This window comes from Taurulus bubalis (genome assembly GCF_910589615.1).
Source record: "Taurulus bubalis genome assembly, chromosome: 4".
In the NCBI taxonomy this organism is placed as follows: Eukaryota; Metazoa; Chordata; class Actinopteri; order Perciformes; family Cottidae; genus Taurulus; species Taurulus bubalis.
Window position 1 is genome coordinate 24,957,148 of NC_136592.1, and position 24,454 is coordinate 24,981,601.

Genomic DNA, 24,454 nt, shown 5'->3' on the forward strand with positions numbered 1-24,454 from the left:
GTGTGAATCGGTCTGGCAGAAAAGTCAACAGAGTTCCTTTCATGCCACTTTCTTGCTCCTGTCCTGGTTAACTGACATGTCACCATCTGCGCACAAAGGCCCGACGGCAGCCGTCACACCCAGCAGCCGAGCCAGAGCTCCCCGGGCCTGTTATCTTGTTTAAACTCTGAAACAATGAAAGCAAACAGGTCTCACTGCCACCGCCACAGAAATAGGTCAGAAAGCAGGAGATGGTGTGATCTTTTGACAGTTTGCTCAGGCTGTAAAGATGAAGGAAAAGTGTGATATATTTGAACTTTGGTGACATCACTGCATACGAAAGCTCTTTTGTTTTGAGCTCAAATATTTAACAGAAAGTCATGCTTGCTTAAGTTTAAACACATACAATAAGTTAATGCTTCATCTCAAAGGCTTGATGGAAAATCCAAATTGTTCGAAAATGCCTAATCCTGAAGCTACAAGTCCAAATTATTCAAGTATGTGTGCGTATACACATTGTGCCTGCCAATCACAATAGATCAGTGTAATGAAACATAACATGGAGTGCAGAGCACCTTGGGATCTCATTCAGCTTTCTCTCCCTCAGAGGACCGGAGTTGCAAAGCAGCATCACGGGTTCAGAGCGGAAAAAGACAACAAACAAACAGACGAGTCAGTTGGTTAATATGTGAGTCATTAAGACTTTAAGAGGCAACAGTGTAAATAAAGTCAAGTGTGAAGGGTTTTGACCTGAGGGGCAAGAGGACGGTCAAAGTGACAACAACATGTTGATTGGAGCGGATTAGCACACCTTACCTGGTGATTTAAATATAAATATGAAAAGTGTTTCACTAACCCTCACTAACTAATTCTCAAGCCCGGCACACTTGCGACCCACGTGACCACGCCCATCCAGCAGTACTGACGGGTGGGGTCAGACGGGGTCAGGAATGTGCTCCCACAAGCTGCAGGGTGCAGGTTTGCACTGCGAGGGCGGGGCAGCACACAGGAGCGCTCGTGTGCATCTTAAACAATACAGACTTATAAAAACACACCTCATGTGGTTTGTAGTGCATGAATAAAAGTAGAAAAGGGTTCTGCAGAGTCTTTTGCCAACACACATTACACATTGCAAAAGGATTAGATTACATTTCCATGCGAGCAGTAGCTGGTCCCCATCCCACATCTTTCTGTCTCTCCAGTGTGTGTGTGTGTGTGTGTGTGTTTCCTTCATTGGTACCATGGAGCTGAAATTAGATCAGGTAGAGTTTAAAAACCATGAAAACCAACCATTCATGCAAAGAATAAATATATAATAATGCTCTATGCTTTAAGTTTGAATTGAGGTGAACTACTTATCATAATAAGGAAATGAACTAAAGCTGTGGAATATATGTGGAGTAAAAAGTGCAATATTTGGAGTGGGGTAGAAGTGTAAAGAAGCAGAAAATTAAAATAAAGAAATATTGCAAATAAGTACTGAACTTGAGTACATGTATTTAACTGTATTCCACTGTGTGTGTGTGTGTGTGTGTGTGTGTGTGTGTGTGTGTGTGTGTGTGTGTGTGTGTGTGTGTGTGTGTGTGTGTGTGTGTGTGTACATCATTTATACTTACATAAACAAAATGAGAAAGCGCACATGACCGCAGGCTCTGTGCAGACGACCCGCTCCTTATGTAAATTTAAACATTCCAAGGTAACAAAAAACACAATGATTGTGATTTTCAGGTGATTAAACAATAAAGATCACATACTTATAATTAATATTATACTTAATTTCTGCCAATAGAGCTCCTTAAATGTGTCACACTGTTCATTTAATAGAAACACCTGAATTAATGAGAAACATAAAACACAGTTGCTTTTCCTATAATCTGTATTAATAAAGTTCAATCAGACAGATTATAAACAGTATCTGCTGACACCTGCACTGTCCCATCTCTCCACAAGGTGTCAGTACTTTCAAACAGAAGCTGTGTGGTGATGCATAATAAAAAGAAAAGGTTTTATTTATTTTATTTCAGCCTGAATTGAAGGTCTTCTTTAAAGAAGCTCAGTGACCTCAAACTCTCTCCTAATATAATATAGTTTGCCTTTGTATTCTTTTGATATGAATTCATTGATCTTTTAGGAACCTTGGGCTACAGCTAAGTGTTTTGGAGACATCATAGGGAATTAAAGTGCATCACTGCAGAGACAGAAAGGTCTTGGCTTCTCTTATCGATTGTTAATGAGAAACCGTAAGAAGTTCACTTCAGGTCGCAGTGTGAGGCCGAGCGGAGCCTCCTGTAGTCCTGCATGTTTGTGTAACATCAGCACAACGATGGAGCGTCGCACATTAAGCATTCATCGAGTTGCTGCTGATGCAAACTTTGTTTTTGTGAACTTCAGATGGCTGGAAGGTCGTCCAAAGGCTTACAGCACAGATATTACATTTGATTAAGCACGACAAAATGAAAGATTTAATTTACATATATGCAGTGGTGGAAAGTAACACTTCATACTTCTTACACTACGTTTATTTTAGCTATTACTTTTAAATACAACACATCTTATGAATTTGAAGTTGGATGCACTGTGGCTCCACTTCGATCACCTAAACAAAAAAACCTGAACTTTGATGATAACAATAATCCAATAAGGATATAAATGGTGGAAGTATGTGTATCTTCTTATTTAGGTAAAAGTAGTAATACCGCATAAATCAACACTATTTCAATCCTAACACAATTGGTTTAGGAAAAGAACATGGTAAACATTAACAACGACTCATGTGACGATTGATTCACGTGGGTCACGTGACACAATGTTAAAGTTTACTCCAAATTGCATACTTTTTCTTATACACTTTTAGCAAGTACTGCAGCTGTCCTTAAAAAGTACATAGTATTGTATGCAGAGTGCATTCAATTGGCGCATTCTACTTTAAACCTTTGACCCTCTCGCTCACATCTCCACTGTGCAGAGGATTGTGGGTCAGAATAGGCAGAATTTCATGTGTGTATATATATATATATATGTATATATATATATATACATATATATATATATATGTATATATATATATATATATATATATACATATATATATATATATATGTATATATATGTATATATATATATATATACATATGTATATATATGTATATATATATATACATATATATATACATATATATATATATATATATATATATATATATATATATATATATATATATATATATATATATATATACATATATATAGGGACATAGTACAATTTCTAAATATCATGGTAATATGAGTATTGGAACGCATTGGACATGAACAGTGGTCGCCTGGATGAAAGTCCTGTGTGTTGATATGAAGACACTCAAGTAAAGCAGAAGTACCTCAACTTTGTCCATAAGTATTTTAGTTGAATACATGTTCAGAGTTGCATCCCATCAATAAATATATGTGATAAATAAATAAATAAATAAATAAGAAAAAACAATAAATGCACACAATAAGATGTCAAGTGCAAGCATACTAATGCCCAACCATCTTGTTCTTGCCCTGAGTTACCACGTTAAACACTCATTCTCTTCACACGTGCCGTTCTTCTAACAACAGTGATGAGTTATGAAGTGCTGCGTTAGTGTCGTGGCTACAGATGTGCGATAGACGTCACTGAACCGGGCGGCCGCATTGCAGCTGCTCAGAGCGCCGGTGCCTCCCTGGTGTTTTGGTTGATGAGGTGTCGTTTGTGTCTCCAAATGAGGAGCGTCTCGTGTGTGTGTGTGTGTGTGTGTGTGTGTGTGTGTGTGTGTGTGTGTGTGTGTGTGTGTGTGTGTGTGTGTGTGTGTGTGGCAGACGTCCCCCTGATACATTATTAATAGTTGTTAGACTCCAGGCCCTTTCCCCCCCCCTTATCTGTTGAATTTCAGACTTTCAAAGCAGCTTCTCCCTCGCTCAATCCAGAAATCCCCCCCGCTGAAGATGCTCTCTCTCTCTCCTCAACATCTTTGTATTATTTTCCTGTTTACTCTGCCTCCTACTGCTGCTCCCTCTCCGCATTGTTCTCTCCCAGCACCGTCTTCATGTCTGACTCTTGGCTGCTGACTGCACGGTTGAAGACTTTTATTCTCTCTCCCATTTAAACCAAAGGATGCCAGCTGCTCATGAATGAGCAAAATACAACAATTACCAGGTTTGGAAACGGAGGCCGGGAAATCATTTTCCTTTAGTGTAATGACAGTTTCTCTCTGGGGTTCATTTGGAGGAGAGACTAAGCTGAACGTGATAACACTGTCTGGTCGATGGCACAAATGGATGCAGATAAAGAAGTGACGTTTGAAGGCAGAGCTAATTTAGAAAAGCAGATTTTTCGCAGCAGACTGCTCAGGTAGCTGCTAATACGAGGGCAGAGTTTTAAAGGAGTACTTCCACGTTTTAGAATATGTGCTTGGTTAGTTTTCTTGCTGAGAGTTAGATGAGAAGATTGATGCCAATTCTATTGTGTGTCCCTTAAATATGAAGCTGCAGCTACAAAGGTCGTTAACGGGAGGAAACAACGAGCCTCGCTAAAAAAATCCACCCACCAGCATCTCGAAACCTCTCTAATTGGCACTTTCGACAGGTGAGATTTAAAGGTGCTGTTATGTGGATTTTTAAATCTTTGGACAGAGGGTAGCTAGCAGTTTCCCCCTGAGCCCAGTTTTTGTGCTAAGCGGCTGCAGGTCGTATTAGCTGTATGCTCATATCCGTTTGGTGCACAGCTATGAGAGTGTTATTGATCTTCACATCTCTAATTTACTGCCAGAAAGAGAAACAAAAGTGTACTTGGTGAAAAAAACAGAACAGACCCCAGCATGCAGTTTTTCCCCGCACGGGTATTTCCCAAAATATCAAACTTCTTCCTCATGATACATTGGAAGAAAGTCACTCAATAAGATCAAAACCCTACTGGGATTGCAGGTGTATTGCTTCCGTTCTCTTTTCACTGGATGCCTCCACATCCATTTGTTCCCCTCCTTTCCCACTTCCTCTGAGACGGCCCCAAACAACACACAAACAAATCCAATAACGCAGGGTTCAACGGAGTGTTAATTTCATCAAGTGGGTAAATTTATGGACACCGCGAAGCCTGGGGCCTCCGGACGGATCCACTGTAATGTCATCACGGCCATCTCAAAGGCGCCTGAATGGCAGCAGAAGAGGCCATGAAGAGACGGGGCTTATTGGGTTTATGTAGGGCTAATTACAGGGCTGGGAGACCGACTCGCTGTCAGGAGAGACGGTAATATCATTAGCGTCGGGGAAAGAAGAGGAATGAGCCGTGGGAGGCGAGGTGTGTGGCTGTGAGCGGGAAGTTGTGGCTGGATAGTATAAATGCCAGGAGATAATGAAAAATGCAAGCGGGTGGCAGGAGATACAGTCCTTCTCAGGTGCCGGCGCTGCTCTCCGGCTGAGAATAGCCTAATTAGAATAAATTATTAATCTGGATTGTTTTTCTTCGGCGCAGTTTCAGAGAAGCCGTTCAGTATGAACAAACCATTTGTCAGAGCTGCTTAACAATGGACTTTATTGTAGGTATAACACCACCTGAGCACTCTTAAGAAGACTCAAGAATAAATAGCAAGGAACTAGTTAAAAATCAACCTTCTCTTGAAAATGTTAAGTAGGCAATAAATGACATTTCTCAATATATATATATCACTCATATACAAAATGAAAAGAGATTATTAGATATACAGTAATCTTATGGCTGTTTAGGTATGATGGACTATTGCATCGTCCATTTTTTTATATAGAATTATGCAGAGACGATGAAAGGTAAACAATTTGAAATGAGGTCTCTTGCAATAAAGTATACTATATAATATATAAATGATACAAATACAAAAAATAAAATTTTATGTCGCAGTTAATCTCCCAATACTTTTTTCCCCCATCAGTCAATTAATCATCTATACAACAGGGAAAAACGTCCATCTTCCCATGTCTTGTTTTTTTCCGACCAAGAGCCCTAAAATCCCAAAGATTTTTTTGGTTTTGATCACAAAAGACAATGAAAAGCCGCAAATATTCACAACTGAGAAGCTAGAACCAAAAGATTGTTTGCATATTTGGTTGAAAAATGGCTACAATTGTAGCAAATGAATCTTTTTTTTGTATTTTCATGAAACTGCTGTGTTAAATACCAAAAAGAAAGATATACGACCAGAAGTTTAAGAAAAACGCTTTTATTTTTTACACCTTTAAAAAGCACATCTTTAAAGCACAAAGATTTACTCTGTATATAAACACCTCTCTTCCTTGGACTAAAAAAATGGTAGCATTTGCACATTGTGCTTGAATTGCAAAGTCTGTACATCCGCTCTGGGTCTCCTGTGGCATTCACGACCCCAGTAAACATTTTATTGCATAAATCACATTTGACCTCAGTGGTCATTTGTTGGAAAAACAGCAAAAAATCTACTAAAATTAAGAAAAAGAAGCCGTGACACCTGTTGCACAGTGAACAATCATAGCACGTTTCTAAACGAAGGCGTCGCACATTGTCCTGAAAAGAAAAAACTAAAGAAAGAAATGCAACAAAGAACAAAAAGTGACTACAAACGGCAGTTGTGCTTTTATCTATCTAGTAAAACATCTTACTCCTCCGCAAACAAATGACGAATGATGCAAACAAACACTCAAACAGAAAGAAAAACTTTCAAAGAGAATTTACAGCAAGCGGCTCGCTTCCCTTTAAAACAGCAGCGGACTAAATGCTAATCTCTAGTTGCACACATCCCCATTACGATAAGCACTTTTTACACGTCTTCTCAGCTGTAATTCAACCTACATTTGAAAAACTAGCATTTCTCAAAAGGCAGTGTCTCTCTGTGACATCTCCAAGGAGACTTAACATCTTTAAATGCTGAATGGAAATCGCTTCGCACAAAAATAGACACATTCAAATATACTTGAATCAATGACTTTGGTATAAACAAAATAAAGACAGTTATTCACACACAAACGTTCCATTCCTGAATGTTTTGAACTACATATTTCTAAGTGTCCTGTCACAATGGGAAAACAATGAAAGAAGTGTTCATGGGAAAAAAAGTACACGAGGAAATGGTCAAAAACAAAAAAAGGTCTGCAAGCGTACAAAAAGTGGAATTATCAAAATGTGTATTCATACCTCTTCTCTGGGATATTTGATCTTTTAACCTTACAAATAGAACATCAATATAATTCCTTCAACCCACAGAATAAACCTCTAGGAAAAAAAAATTGACAGTTTGGGAATAAAGTGAAAATGTCATGGGGAGGAAAGAAAAGGGCATACTATTTCAAGAATAAAGTCATAATATTTCAAGAATAAAGTGGTTAAACTAGGATACAGTCAGAGTCCAAGGGTAATATTTGTGTCCTTACTGTGATGACTTTATTCCCTAAATATTTAAATTTCTTTCGTGAAATCTCAGATAATTTTCTTGCCATACTTTGTCGTAAATCCTCACTTAGTTCAAGAAGTTGAGTTACAGATGAAGCTGCGAGATGAGGAAGATGTGCCCGACGGATTTAATAGCGACTGTGAAACAAAAAAGCAATACTTGTTTTTCTATCCAACGCTACATCAAAATGAATAAATGCTTCTTTGATTTAGTCTCATCCCCTCACAATACGACAGCCTGAAAGTGGGAAAAAACCTGCTTTCATCTCAAAGTTTACATAAAAATGACCAAAGAAAAATTCCCCATCAGCACCTTGAGGAGAACAAACCGACCCATAAATGATCTTTTAGGTAGATCGATGAAAGCTTCATTGACGCTGAGGGCTCCACTTTGTTTTGTTTGTGAGTGCTGACTCATCCCCGACTTGCCACTGTACCGGGTGAGCAGGCTCTCCAGCCTATTAGCCGGTTGAATCGTTAGCGTCTCGGCGAGCTTTCTTTCTGCTCGCACAGCGGTCAACAGGTCGGCTCTCAGATTAAAAACACGGAGTTCGCTCATCCGCAGCGGCCGTCAAGAGTTGACCTCGACCTTCAGTACTCCTGGCATTGTCTATTTAAATGTTATAAACAGACGTGTTAGCGCAGCTGTGCATAACATCCATCACAACCTACACTTTTCCTGTAATCATCACCTGGACGTACGAGTTTCTGAAGGAAGAGCTTTTCAGGGAAGTGGCCAAAAGAAAAAAAAAAAGGTCAAAAGCGGGGCATGAAAATGTAGCTAATGGTGCTGATGTTCAGGCCAAAGGGAATAATAGTCCAATGTTTCACAATGATAGGTCAATGCTCTCAATTTTAAAACGAGAAATGCAATCGTTAGTTTGATTTTTACAGCTCGAGTGTGGAGCTTAATGATGACATGAGATGGGCCGTTATTTAGACTCATCAGGGGCATTGATCCAAAATAAATGAAAAGGTGTCAGTTAGCCAAGATTTAGTAATTTACATCTGAAGTCAGACTAGTTAAAATACTAAGATCTGAAGAGGTTATTGTATAAATTTGTAGTACAGTCTGCTCACTGGAAATTACCCGAGTCCACTTCCAGACAACACTGCCATGAGGAAGTTAAATATATTTAGCCGACCGTCTCAACCCAAACTGTTTTTGTAGCTTTCACCCAAAAATGTGCTAATGAGAGGACCAGAGCGACGGTGACTCTTGAACTCAAAGTGATGCAGCGCTAACTATTTGTAGCTGTGTGCTGCTGCCCAACATAAATAATTAAGTTTGTTTGTGACCAACTGAGGGACTTTAGTGGCTTCTGGTTTCAGCCGAGAATGGCAGCACACAGTTGGATGTCTTAAAACATCACATAAAAAAAAACTGTGTTCCAGTGGTTTCCACATCAATGGGTCCAATTAAGGACAGATTATTAATTATCTCAGGGAATAGAACAGGAACACGCTACCTGCAGCCCTCCAGGTGACACCTGAAACACAAACTAAAGATGCAGTCATGCAGTCATCTCTGACCAGACAGCTCAGCTGTACACAGTGGAATTATGGGTAGGAACCAAGAAGGTATCCTGGTTCACTATCTGAACCCAAATATGGTGGTTTGAGGTGTTTATCCCCCAGAACAGCTCAACAGATACCTAATCTGTGACTTAATATTGATATTAAAAGGAAAACATACATTTAAAAAGAGTTAAGCTCACCCAAAACTATTTGTAACTATTTATCGGTGTTTGATGGAAAAAAGATTCAGAACAGAACTGGAAGCAGCCAGTTCGGAAGCATAACAGTTTTCTATAAAAGGGATGGTAGCAATTTAATTTATCTCACCTCACAGCTCAAATATGGTGCATTTAAAAATACGTCGTGATTTTAAACTTCTAACTCTTGCGGCATTATCTGATAAAAATAATTTTGCAGTGGAGGAATTAAATCCAAAATCCATATTAATAAGATATTTTCTTTTGGCAACTTTCTCCTCCTCATAATATATTTATTTATTTTCATTTTCTTTTAGTTTATTGGTTTTAATAAACTTTGCAAATCTGGGATGGTAAAAAACAAAAAAAGTCAAGGAGTTTTATCCGTCTCTGACGTTATATATTTTTACTCTAAACACACACACACACACACACACACACACACACACACACACACACATGTTCTTCCTGAACGCACACACTCGCACTCTGAAACTAGGTCTGTGCATAATTACAAACACTAGCTCAAGGAAAAACACAGGAGGGGAGAGCTACAGTCAGTGTTGCAGAAAATGAACCTGCAATAGAGCACACGAGAAACTTTTAGTGTTGAGAGCTGCAGCTGAATAAACTCATCTTGTAGATCACACACACGCACACGCACGCACACGCACACGCACGCACACGCACACGCACGCACACGCACAGTGTAGGAGAACAGTATATTCAACCTTCCAGTCATCCTCTCAGCTGTTTGCTTCGTGTGGGTTACAGTTGGTTTAGTTGTGCTTGGCACGGATCCCTTTTAAGTAGTTTTTCCAGCGTTTGACCACTTCCTTAAAGACGGGAGCGTTGTCTATGGAGGCCAGCAGCTGCAGCTGGTTAATGTGCGTGGTGTGATAGTCCCAGCGTGCCAGGTTGGGCGCTGTGGCCAACATGAAGTGACGGAGGTCGTAGATGCTCCCGGACCCCGTGTCGAAGAGCGGCAGCATGGCCTTCAGCGACTCCATGCCGCGACCGAACAGCTGTCCCGCCTCCCTGCCGAGCTTCTCTCCGGCCGTCTCAGTCAAGTCGTGGAGGCCCAGCAGGGAGTAGATGAAGCCGTTGAGGACAAAGGAGCTGGGTGTGGTGGGGTACTCTTCATACCAGTCGTATTTGTTCATGAACACGGCTTTGACCCCGTGCTGCGCTGAAGGCACCTTGTAGGGTCCGACCGCCTTGAGGGCGGCGTTGAGGTACGCCTGGTCCTTGGTGAGGAGGTAGGCCCTCACCAGGGTGGACATGGCCTGGCCCTGAGCCATGGCCGAGTACCAGCCGGGCTCCAGAGGCCGGAAGCCTTCGCCCAGCTTGCGGGTGACCATGATGGGCCAGCCACCTCGCTCGTCCTGGTTGCGCACCAGCCAGTCGCTGGCGGCGAAGAAAGCGGCCATGTGGGCAGTGGTGGAGATGGTGACGTTGTCTACGAAGCCACGCCCATGTAGGACTAATCGCACCACCCGCCTGGGCATGATCTGAGGAGGAAATCAAACGCAAGGGTCGACACACGCATTGTTATCGCTGGATTTAGCATTAGGCATTTATTCAATATTGTTGTTTATCATCTTTAAATTATTCTATTATTCAGCGACAAAGTTCTCACGATGAAATGCATACAAGCTAAATGTTACAAAAATCTACAATTACATTTAATCTAAATTCAGACATTAGTTCTGTTCATCCCACCAACGGAAATGCAGCTTTAAGATGGGAAATTAATTATGATTAATTAAATGCAGTTCATTATTGATTAATCTGCTGATTATTTTTATTTAATGTTTTTGTCTATCATAATTTCTTAAAACCTATGGGGACGTCTTCAAATGACTTGTTTTGTATGAAAACCATAAACATTCAGTTGGCCATGATATAAGATGAAGAAAAGCAGCAAATATGAGAAGGAAATGTTAGACTTTTTTTGCTTCTAAAATCACTTAAAAGATGACTTCATTATCAACAATAACTTCCTCTTGATTGCTTAATCCACTAAATGTTTCAGCTCTCGTCCAGTTGAATCGTTTTTCGAACACAGGTGTTGCATCAAAAGGTACCGCCGGTTTGACCCAAACCGACCTTTGTGGCCTTCACAGCCTTGGTGTTGGACAGGCCGACGCCCTTGCGGAGGTCGGTGAGCAGGTCTCGGGTCAGCGTGCTCCAGGCGGTTCGGGGCCCGACGCCGTACGTGATCTCGTGGTCTTTGAAGGCAATGAGCTGCGTGTTTGTCACGTAGTGGATCGTGAACGGCGGGCCCTTCTCCGTGGTTTCCAGGATCACAGACATGCTGCCGTTGGAGATGAACTTGATGTCCAAGCTGAGGATGAAGTCTTTGGAGTTCCCCAGCTGGAGGGACACGCCCTCTGAGGACTCTGTGGTCAAATGAGAAGAGGAAGGAGGGTGTGAACAATGTGTGTAATAAACTAAAAAGAAAAAGGATAACGTTGTTTGTGGCGTTTCTTCAAATGCATTTGGTCCGCTAACCTCATTTGACAAACGTCTGACGATTACTGGATGACATTGGACTATTTTTAGCAGAATGACAGGAAGCCTTGAACAGAATCTGTCTCCTTTGAATCCCTGTTTCCATGAAAGCTCGTCTTTTCCTCACGTTCCCCAGATTCACTATGCAGTCACATTCCCAAATGATCTTATGTGGTCAAAACCTTGTTTCATTAATACCTGTTTGAAGTGGCTAGCTCTCTGTGTGTGTGTGTGTGTGTGTGTGTGTGTGTGTGTGTGTGTGTGTGTGTGTGTGTGTGTGTGTGTGTGTGTGTGTGTGTGTGTGTGTGTGTGTGTCTCGAACACAGACAGAGACAAGCTCCTCATGGGATGTGCAGTACAGATGTGCTGCACACAGAGCTTAATTAGGAGGACAGGAAGGAGGGTATAGAGGGAGGAAAAGAGCAGAGCGGTTAGAAAAAGAGAGGAAGAGAAAGTTCATGCACTGCAGCAACTTTTTTTTCCCCCACTTGCATCCCCACAACTCTTCCCTACAAATCTCAACGCTAGGAACTCGGATATTCAGCTTCCACACAGCCACCGCTCCTCTTGCATTATATCAACTCTGTATCTTTGGTCTAGTTACTCGGTCTGCACAGCTAATAAACAACAACAACCAAAGATAGCTCAAAGATAGCTCCTGAAAGGATGAAGAGAAGAAAGCGAGTGGAAAAAGAAGGATAATGGCAAGACGAGTCGCATCAAGTGCCCTCAACGCCAGCCTGACGGAGAGAGTGAAAATGAGCCAAAAGCGAGAAGACAATTGAGAGTCAGATCTCACGTGACGTGAGCTGAGAGAGCAGGAGGAGACGAGGCCGCCCGAGACACAAAGACAGTCGATCAGGAGGAGAATGGAGGAGCGAGCCAGTCTGGCAGGGGCCTCTGGATGACTACGGCTCTTTAATGCACTCATAAATCCATTACTTAAGGCAATGCAGGGAGTAAGTGGATTTGTACTCTGGCCCCATGATTACTCTGGCATCAATAAAGGATGGGCAGAGGGAATATAGACGAGATTCCGCCTCCTCTGCTCCGCTCTCTGGCTGTTTAGCGATGAGGCAGCAGACAGAGAGGACATGCAGCTACAAATATGTCAGCGGAAATACAACAATGCTCGCAAACACGAGCGAGCACGACGAACATGTTCGGCGCGTGTTGTGCATGCGGATACAAGCGACAGCCGATGCACATTGGTTATTCATCCCCGTCTTCCGGTGACTACATCGAGAAACACGGCGCCTATAAAAGACCATTCACCTCCTCTGGAAGTTTGTATGGCCACAAGCAATTATTTCCATTATTGATTTAGTCGGCCAATTTTTTTTCTCGGTTCAACTTTTTGTCCATTAAATGTTGGAAAATAATCATTATAATGATAAGAACTGTCAACTTTGTATCAAAGTAGATTTAACATGGCTTTTTGACACTGAATTAAAAAAATATAAAACACTAAATATATGCATGTTTGCATCAGATTTAGCACCTTTGCTTCAAAGTCGTAACATAAATGGTAAATGGACTGTACTAGCGCTTTTCTAATCTTCTGACCACTCAAAGCCCTTTCCCACTACATGTCATCATTCACCCATTCATACACGGATGACAGGTGACACCATGCAAGGTGCCACCTGCCCATCAGGACTCTAACTAACCATTCATACTCATTCACACAACGCAGGCGGGAGCTATTTTGGGGTTAAGCGTCTTACCTAAGGACACATCGACATGGACAAGCGGAGCCGGGGTTCACTTCTTGAGATCAAACCCCATTTGTGATACTATTTATGCTCAGCATTTTTTTCTGAAATAGTCAGTCAATGTTTTTACAATCAGTAATAATCTCTTAACACAGTAGTTTGTACTGGTAGTAGTGGTTTCAGATTGCCCAACGCCTAAACTTCACATGAATCAGAGGAAAGAGATGTGTGTTTGGCATCAGACTCACGGGTTCACTGCTCGCACTCCTACAGCCGCGTCAGAGCTACATGACTGAATGCAAACCCATCACCTCCTACTGCTGCTTCACATTAAAACCTTCCAACTGATGGAACAAAAGGGTGGATTTTATTGTGAAGGAGTCACCGGAATGGCAACATATTTGTCACGACAGTTAGTGACGTCTGCTGATATTAATGAAAAAAATCCATCTACAGAATGAGAATACAGTTTTGGCAGTGGGTCAGTTTTAATCTGTTGCAAAGGAGTAATGAAACTCAGTTGTTAATGACTGACATATTTATTAAAACAACGGTTTGTTTGGTTAAAAAATAAAATAACAAATACCACCGTTTTTTTGTTTGTTTGTTTGTTTGTCACACTGCAGCTCTTCAAGAAGTGTTGAGGACAAGTATAAAGTGTTAAAAAAAAGAAGCAACTTCAACCCTTTGAATTTGATTCAATGCCAATGGAGACCATACAACAAGAAAACGTCCAGACCCATTTCAAAAAGGCACCCTTCGGTGCTGGTGGCAGCTGTCACTGCATTGCATCTTCATGCACAGATCACCTTACTAATTCTGGCAGGCTTATGAAACTATCAAACGACCACGAGGGGATTGAGAAAATAAGGGTCTCAGCGGCGGACAGTGTTCGTGCCGGAATGTGCAGATGGTGATGGTAGGTTATTATCAGGGGACAGACGATTGATCCACTTGTCAGAGGATTTGAGAGGCTGTTCAACACCAGTGTCCTAGATACAGAAAGGAGGAAAGAAAAAAAAAATAGGGTGAAGGGAGTAGGAGGAGAAAGTGGAGGGAGGCAGAGACGGAAAGAGAAACCGACAGCGGAGGAAGAAAACAGGAAAAGTTTGGATGACAGAGCAGAATAAGGCGTTAAAACGGAGAGAGCATAATGGGATTGCAATGTTTAGGAAGCTGGAGCGGGCTGAGGAGCGACAAGTGAGTGGAAATGAGTAAAGAGAGGTGGAAAACTGACAGAAATCTGGGGAGCGACGGGGGGAAGATTAATGGAGAGTGAAGGCTGCTGAGGGAGGGCTGAGGGGTGATGATGAAAACATGATGATGTTGAGGAAAGAGAGAGCCGACGATGGCGGGTTGAAGCTGTGAAGCAAGGAGAGCGGAGAGAAAGTGTAGAGCGGTGAAATGAAAATAATTTGTTCATGATGAGAGATAGAGAGAGAGAGAGAGAGAGAGACCTGGAAATATAAAGCCTAGTTTATGGTTCGCCGTCGACGTGACGCCGTCGTTGAGCATTCGAAGTTCTGCGTCGAGGGAACGCGTTGCTTGCAATTACCGCCATGCCGCCAGGGGGGTGTGCCTGTGTGTCTGTGTGGTTTCAGGGGTTATAGCCGAATTCCGGTCACAGTAAACAATGGCGACCAAGTTGGAGCGGCTGCATTAAAGTTGGAGCTCATCAATATTGAAGAGCAAATGCTTATATTGCAAATGTTGAAGCGCAGGCGACAGAGAAGACATTTGCGGAGGTGGTCTGTACGACCACTAAACCGGTCGAGGCTGGGAAAAAGCAACTGCCGGAAATTACGTTCTGAGCGGACCAATCACAGCGCTTACGGTCCGCGTCGACGCGACGCGTAGTTAGGATTTTTTGGAGGTGCGCGTCAGGCTATGGCGTAGGGGTCTACGTCGTAGCTACGCCGTTGACCTGACGGAAAACCATAGATTAGGCTTAAGCAGGAGATCAAAGGAGAATTAAGATCGTTCAGTCAGCAAAGAAGCAAACTTCTCCCATTTCCAAAAATACTACCTTGTGGCCTCAGTAATTTTAATTTTACAGCTTTGACAATAAAATGAATCTGTCTGCCCATTACCGTTGGGCTGAACACTTTAAGGAAAATACCTAATTCCATTTTTTCTGGCCATTATTTCGATTTAAATTGAAACAATTTGACCATGAATTTAGCTACGTGTTGTTTAAAGTCATAAACTTGAAAGTTGAACTGGGAGATTCAAACCACTCTGTTCTCCAGCTGCCATTTAGCGTTACTTGAAAACCTCTCAACGACCTTCTCGTCAGTCTGAAATTAGCGGGAGACAATCATCACACAAAACAACAAAAACAAAACAAACACGGGCCATTCCGAGTGGCGCTTCTTCTTTCACAAAACTATCTTTGGCCAAGCACAAATGTATAAACACCAGCGTGCAGGGAGTGCACATATGAACCAGGCAGCAGCCAAGATCTTATATTTGTGTTGTTTCAACAACAGCTGAGTAAAGAGAGAGTTGTCACCAGATTTAACTTAAAATCCCTCTTGTGATTTTAAAACATGCACTCTTTCAAACTGTGTCTGAATCAGTCTCTCACTCACACACACACACACACACACACACACACACACACACACACACACACACAATACAATTCTGTTTGGGGCATAACGAAAAGGACTAGGAGTGAGGGAGGGAGACCGTTTATTTTTTTCATATTTATTACTTCATTGTTAAATTCTTAGATGCATAATAGAGACGACTGCACACAGTCTGAGTGTCCTCTGCACCATATGAGCCTCGATACAAAATGAGCGAGGTGGATTAAATTAGATTCCTTGGAGTTGGAAATGGTGCAATATGGCACCAAGGACGGCGCCATCCTTCAGTTAGTTTCATTACAAGAGGCCTTCTAACTGAGCACTGACGAGAATTTTAAAGAATGTTTTTAAAGTTCTTACTGCAATGTTCAAATGACTCCAAAAGAACTATAAATGTTTGCAATTCCTGAGACCTTCATACACACATACATATATATATATTTCTTATGAATTCCTTTTGTCACGATGCTGAAATGTCAAACCACCTGCTGGGTCCATATAATCTACTTTTATAGTCATCAGTTATTTTAAAAAAGCCAACTACTAACTGAAAGCAGGTTAAGAATACATAAAATATGATCAAACTGGTAAAACTCTTGAGAGCTGGTAAAATAAAAAAATAACACTTCTATCTTATAATCTTCCTGTTTGGCTTCAGTCTAAAGTTTACAGTCGCCATCTGCTTTTTGACACTAATTGGGAGCTGAATGGTGCGTGTACGTTTTGTTTGTTTATTGAACTACATCCAAAGCGGTTCAAAGGCAAAACTGTTACTTCTTCACATTCTTTTGATAATGTTTTTAATTTATTCTGGCTATATCTTACACATTGCCCCTTCAGTATCAAATCTGGTTATATCAATAAATGTACAGATAAATTAAATTCTAACAATGTTATTATATATACAGAATAATATCCGACTGATCTGACACTGCAAAGCGCTCTTAACTGTCAGAAGATGAGTTAACTTTAGCTTCTTTAGACCAAGAGCTATTAGGTGGATTTGTTTAAATATAAAACTGATCAATATGATATGCTTAAAAGGAATAGTCTACAAATACTATGAAAAGCTGAACCTCCTCTTTGCAAAAGACCTCCATTGTTGTCAATAAACAATGAAACCAGATCAATGTTGCAGTGGGTGACATCCATCTTCCTGACAATGATCATGCAGCACACACACACACACACACACACACACACACACACACACACACACACACACACACACACACACACACACACACACACACACACACACACACACACACACACACACACACACACACACACACACACACACTAATCTGCAGCTGAAAATAGTCCCGAACAAATGCACTCTTTACTCCGTTTGATTAAAACTGCATCAGCCTGGTGTTCCAGGAAAGGATTTAGCCATTTTGAATAGTGAAATTAAATATTTGTGACATGTTTTTAAAAGTTAATACCTTAAGTAGCGACCACCTGTCTGAAGCGATCAACTGGATCGTTTCACTAAAGAGACTCAAAGAGGCACTCGCTAACTGTCTTCCATTAAAGCCCATATGGCTCCAACAGTCGCCTGCGACGCGCACACTAACCAGACAAAAGACATTTATTCTGTCCTTTGACTAACAAATTAAGGTTAATAGGCTCCAGCTGACAAACAGTTATCATTTCAACCACTGACACTCACGCTCTGGATAAAAAAAAAGGGGATAAAAGTCTGTCGTGGGAATAATGTCGACTAAATGCATTTCCGTCTTCGGCGTCAGCGACAATTTCCACAATGCAAGTCTGACTCAGTGACCAACATAGAATGAGATGTGTGAAGTTGTGTCTGCCGGTTCTTTATTCATCATAATGTTCAGGAAGCCGTCATTATGTAGAGGGTCCACCGTCAACCGACACAGTCTGCCAGTATTCTGGCTCTGTGGCTGTGAGTGTCTCACCGCAGACTACCGTTGCGTCCCGAGGGTGGAGTCGCTGTATCGGCCTCCTTCAGCCCCGCTTAACAGGAGATAAGCTCCTGGCCCCCCCGGGGTCTCACATACCTGGAGCACTGAACTGACGCACGGAGGTAGCTCGGGTCTTCTCGTGGATGCGGCTGAGGCTGCAACCTTTTGGCACGCTCCAGGGCGCCGTGCTGGCCCGGCTGTCTCGGTCCTCCGCCGTGTCGTAGACCTCAACGTGGGGCGGGCGCTCCGTCAGGTTCTTGCTGTAGTGGCTCAAGCCGTACTGAGCGATCTGGATGGCGTAGAAGTAGCCCTGAGGGCCCCACTGCGTGGACAGAGGCACGCCTGGGGAGGAAGATAATGGACAACGACGTTAAATTAATATAGAAAAGACACCGCAAAGTACATGACATTATTACGCTCCTGTAATGGCGTCTTGAAACGCTTCTAAATCTTGTGCTTATGGGAGCATCTCCCTTTTAGGCTCTGTTTATTTCAAGAAAATTATCCTTTTTAGATAGCAGTTGTCATAACAGCTCTTTTTTGGTGCAGTGTCAAATTGAGTTCATAACCACGCTCATACGAAGAAAACTGGTCTAAAAATGAATTATTGATATCAAACAACATTTTAAGACTTTGCAGTAATAGGAAACGACTGTGGCAGTATCAGAGATTCAAATCTCGGCCTATTTTATAAAACAGGCGCAGAAGGCAAAAAAGAAGGTGAATCTTTGTATTTATTTTATCACCGGCTATGTAAATGATTGGTGAGTGCTCAATGAGTGCTGAAAAACAAGCTAATCTCCTGCATTCTACTGGAGGCGAGCTTGCCTGTTCATCAGCCAGAAATAGCTCAAGCGGAAGATTCACTCTGATTAACAGATAGCTCACTTATATGCCTTGTGACCGAGAGCACACACATGCAACCAAAACCCCATCCTTTTGGGAACAACATCATAACATACTCATGTTAGGGCTGAAACATCCCTACTCATTTCAAAAGGAAACACTACATACACTTTACTTTCCCGATTGCCATTTGTGCCGTTTTCAGAAATAGGAAAACAAAATGATTAACTCTGCTTAGAGACCACTCGGCTAGTAGCGGTCTCTCATGTTAGTCAATAATACGTTTAATTGCACCTTTCAAACATAAAAATGCAGCTCCAAATGTGAATCACAAAACAAAAAAGAAAAGAGCAGACATTGTAATAAACAGTTAAAATGACAAAGATTGGCAATTTACATTCAAATAGGCACACACACACTACACTGGTCATGCAGGAATATTCGGCAAAAAAAAGTGCCATGAGTGTGAGTTCTTACTTGCAGTATATGTTCATCAATTATACAACAGTTAAAAACACAATTATTTTCCAATTTGTCTTCCAATCTGGAACATCTACCTTCAGTCTTCCCGGTGTTAAAAAATGAAGTCGCTATTCACCAAAAGCCCTCCTTCCACCGCTGATCTCATTATTTTCATGGACTGCATGTGCAGTACTGTGAAGACTTACTTCAGACGGACCAAATCCATTGCACAAAAACAATCACAGCATCTTAACTGTAGAATGGCAGTCGCGTTGCCCAGCAGAGGTAAAATATCTCGCACATTTTCCAACTCTCCCTGCAGAGTTTCCAATGCCGACGGCCTCGACAGCTCATCCACAAAGACATTTCATGCGATTGTGATGATTTATTTTCCTTCAAACGTCAAAGTGACATACAGACGACTATCAAAAAGTTGATGTTTATTTCTTATAAAAGGGACAAGTACCACACACACAAATGCACACACACTTTCCAATCCTATGCCAGACTTTCTCTCCATGCTTGTCTTGTTACTGGCGTCTCCCCTGACAACTTAAGTCAAATGACAGTCAAAATCCTAACACTGGAACGCTGTGCTTCTCCCTGAATACCACCAAGTAATCCATGTGGAATTGACTGTTAAGCCTGCACATATTTTAATGACTCCAGAGGGTGGACTTTTCTAGAAATCTGAAAAACTAGGTCTTTGGCCAATTACACTTATAGGCTCTAAGCCTGAGCGGTTAATATAGCAGCAAACAAGCTCCACCTTCTCATTGGTATGCAAGCTTTGCGTTTGACCTCCAGTAGGTCAGCGAGACTGGAACAACTGGTTGAAGGTGAGTCTACATTAAAGCTCCATTCAGCAATTTGTTTAATGTTAACATTAAACCCAATCACTAATGTGTCACGTGAACGCGTCGATCGCTGTGCTGAGAATTAAAGCCCAACTATGTCTTTGCACTTTTTAGTTTCTTTAAACTGTTTTTGAGCAAACAAACTGAGACTAGCTCACTGTGAAGAACCAAAGGAAAGTGGTGGAGAAAGTCCAGCATGTTGCAGCTGACAGCTGGGTTTTAATCAGGATTTGATGGAGACTAGGGTTAACTACCAAGAACATCTTTGACCGGTTACTTATATCTTGTATAGGTTCATTTACAGTCTATAGATTACTTTAACATGGGCACCGAAGCTTTCTTTTGACGTCCATGTAAACTGATTGGGCTATTTAGAGACAGGACCTGGTGTGCACGACCCATTTCTTGTTTTTTCTTCTTCATAAAAATACACCAATTCGTTACTGGTTCATGTTAACAAGGGAAGCAGTGCTAAAAAGCCAGCGAATAGTTGACTGACATGTCAAGCAGTCAGAAACATGATGCAAGTGGGATGTTCATGTTACTCTGTGTACACTTAAGTAAAGTGGGCAACTATTTGTCAACATATTAGACATCAACAACCAATCAGGTTGTGTTTCTGTGAGCTTTTTGTAGTCTTTCTGCCACCTAGTGGCCAAAATAGCTCAATATAGCTTCAATGTAGTTATTACAGCTGGATGTTCTGGCTGGTTACGTCATAAACGATTACTAAGTGTATTTAGCTGCATGTACAACTAAGTGTTTCACAGAATACAGGACTCGATCGCCACACAATCTGCAGCAGCTCAAAAGGAGCGTTTACTGTGCTTCGGAAAACAGCACAGATGCAAAGAGTCATGTCTGCACACTGACTTCAAACCACAACTTTATAAAATGTTTAACATGACACAAGTCAACTGGGATTATTGTCTATTCCAATGAATTAGTGGTTTGGAGTCATTGTGAGCTGGATTCACAGACTACTCATCCAGATCCACCTCAGTCTTCACAAGAGAGTGCTGCATCCATCTTGGTCAACACGTTGAACGTGCGAAGGCGTTGGGTTAAAAAGATCACTCGTCACGTATGTTTGCATCGAATGTGAGTTTTATCAAGCACTTAAAAGGTTAGAAAACCTCTTAGACCGCGCGCGTATGTGTGTGTGTGTGTGTGTGTGCACGCACACACACACACACACACACACACACACACACACACACACACACACACACACACACACACACACACACACACACACACACACACACACACACACACACACACACACACACACACACACACACACACACGTTTAAGTGATGGCGGTCTGCAAGAGAACCGGGAGTGAAGATAAAGATGGTTCAAGAAAAAGCGAGAGATACACAAAACGAGACAGAACGTGATTTAAGAGGGTGTTGTAAGAGGATTAACTACTTCCACTAATGATAGTGCTCTGGCTGCCGGAGATTCATTATTCTCAACTTTTGTTCTTTGCAACAAGGAAAAAAAAAGACCTCAATTTCTAACCCTCCACTATAAAACCACAAGCCCAGAAGGAGATGCGACAAGTAATGGCACATAAAAGCGCTGCGTTTTTATGTCTGTCTAACAATAAAAACCTTGATAGCATATTTTTGCAGTCAAATTCCAGACTATTTTGTCTGAACGGCTCACATTTGGAGCCCACCCCATTCCAATTGCATCTCAAAGAATCAGAATCAGAATATGGGTGCATGTCAAATGTTTTGACTCTCCACAGAAAATGGCAGAAGCTCGTGTGACGACATGTAAAGAACATTGCAGAGGATCCTGTTAAATAACCTTTCCATGGGCAGCAGGGTGCGTTGGGACTGAAATGCTCCGATGACCTTGTTTAAGCCCTGCTGTAACTTGGACTGTGGCAGGCTAATTAATGAACTGCTATTTTAACCTGTAGAAATGTGCTACGTTGGAGAGAGGTGTGTGTGCTTCAGTGTGTGTGGAGCGCTAAATAGCAAGAAGCCTTGGGCTTAATTAATGGACCTTGTTAAATTGAGTGTGTGCAAGTGTGTGGATTCCCATCTGTCCTATTTCCCGCTTTATATGTTCCCTCCCATACATGCGTTTTTGTAGTGGGTCCTTAAGTGGGACTGCGGTTCACAGTAATGAGAACTACAAAATAATACCATTTACTGAAAATCAGCCAAAGTTATTGGAACTAATCAACCAAATATGGTTTCAGGCTTTCTGACCGGCATCATAATTTTGCATTTAATAGATTATTACAGCCTCTGAAAGTGAAGAAAAGAATGACGCATGTACATCTTGAAGTGTGCGTGCATGCGCACACTTCAGACGCCAAAGTGGGGAATTTGCACAATCCATCTCAACAAAAATACCTATTTATTATGGGCAAATAGCTCTTGCAGACATTGGTCATCATTACTCAGCAAGCTGACCTCAGTAACTGCCACTTTAACAGTGAATATAACACTTTTTATTACATAACCCCACTAAAACAAAGTGGAAAACTGGAGGCTCTAGTTATCTGACAATAAAAGCAGAACAATAAATATCCATTTTGTAATTTCAGGCGAGTATACAGGGTCTCTTTTTCAAGCGAGCGAGGAAATTATATTGACGACAATGTGGTTTGAACTAATGGCCTTTTTAAATGAGCTATTGATCCTTCCGGGTAATTATTTTAAAAGGAACCTTGAAGAGAAAACAACTTTCTGGATGGACTCAAAGTGGGAAGGAACAGGGAGGGATACGCTCACTTCCAGTAAGATAATCGATACAAAGACTTGCTGATTGTGTGAAGAAAAGATACATTTTTAAATTGAATTTGCCCAAATGACTTTTTAGGCATTGTTAAAGAAAGGCTACTCGTGTTTGGGAATGGGTGGCAGAGATTGAGCAGGTGCTTTTGAAATCTGATCTATCTTGTTAAATCAAGTAGAGGATTTACAATGCATCACTTGGCTGGAAAAGACAGTATTAAGTAAACTATATATTTCACTGTGACACAGGGTTTATTAAAACACCTACAAAAGAATCAAAGTCAAGTTTAAATTCTGTTATTATAGGAAAATGAACAGAATGACACCCTCCAAAAAAATAAATCTAAAGGGTCTTCAGATGCAAAAAGCATGTATGTGAAAAATGAAGTTGTACCGAATTGTTCATTTCTTTTTACCATCTTTCAACATTGTCACTTTTTCCACACATAAATTGATTATTTTTAACCCGAAGAGCCACCTCTTCTTGTCAGAGTGCTATTCAAAAGAAGAAAGCCTTTCAGATTTGATTCTCTAATATCTAACAGATGGTAGAAGTTAGGGACATCTGACAATAGGTGCGTATTCTCAAACAAAAAAAAAAACTCAAAAAGAAAAAAATATATCTTACCTTCCACTCCACTTATACACTTGACTCGGTCGCGGACCTCCACGTTGTAGCCCTCAAACGACATGAAGACTCCATCGGGGTGGTACGGCTCGCGCTGCGCGTAAACCTTGGAATAGCTGTGCTGGAACTCGAACCGGTCGTAGCCGTCGTACTGCACCACTTTGCCGTACACCTCAAAGTACTTTTCCATCCAGCTGAAGGGCAGGTATATCTCTCCACCCTCTCGGCGGCCTTTGATTGTAGATTCATCATTGATCAGGCAGTCGATATCTTCATACTTGATCCCCGCGACGACCCCGACGACGGGCGGCGGCTCTGGAGGTTGAGGAGGGTGCTGCTGGCTGCTGATGCTGGCGTCCCCCACCCTGGGGCTCGGAGCCACCAAGGCAGCGCGGGGCAGGAAGTGCAGGGAGGCGTCGCTGGAGCAGCGGTTCCATAGCAACACCGTGATGAGTGTGAAGAGGGCGCAGATGACGATGAGGGTCTTGTAGTTCACCCGAGCAGCCAGGCAGCGCATGGTCACAACTCGCCTGCAAGACACAAACACAAGGGATTGATCATTTGTTGATCCGATTTCTCCTCTACTCCTGAGGACAGGGGGGGGTGTGTGCGTGTGTGCGTGTGTGTGTGCGTGTGCCGCAACAAATATTCAAATGTTTAGACTAGACTTCTAGAGGCCACTTAGTGTCTGTTGAAGTCAGACTATGAATGAAATCCTTTTGAAAACAAGGATGGGATATGCGTCGTGAAATTCGCTTTCATCCTGTAGTATTTCTGTTAAAGCTGGCCATACACGTTAATTTAAAAAAGATGATAAGAAAACCTTTACACATGAACAAGACATCAGCTTTGTCCAGGAAACATATACATGGGGAAATCCATAATCCCCTCCCTCCATTCCTGACACCAGGTTTCTGGTTGACACTACTGACTGTAACCTGGTTCAGTGCATACAAGTGCAATGAGCCCCATAACGGCTCTGCTCTTTTCCAACAAGTTTAATTTTCTACATCAGTGGAAACTCAGTTGATTCATAC

General features: G+C 41.8%; 1 protein-coding gene across 1 annotated transcript; it reads right to left on the reverse strand.

The window, feature by feature from the left end:
- Nucleotides 1-9,884: 9,884 nt before the first annotated feature.
- On the reverse strand, nt 9,885-23,934 carry glceb (glucuronic acid epimerase b; the record flags this gene model as incomplete). The annotated part of the gene is made up of 4 exons (XM_079216896.1): nt 9,885-10,616; nt 11,215-11,507; nt 17,959-18,204; nt 23,418-23,934. The coding sequence occupies 4 exons, from the start codon at nt 23,932-23,934 to the stop codon at nt 9,885-9,887; spliced, it is 1,788 nt and encodes a 595-aa protein (XP_079073022.1).
- Nucleotides 23,935-24,454: the final 520 nt, after the last annotated feature.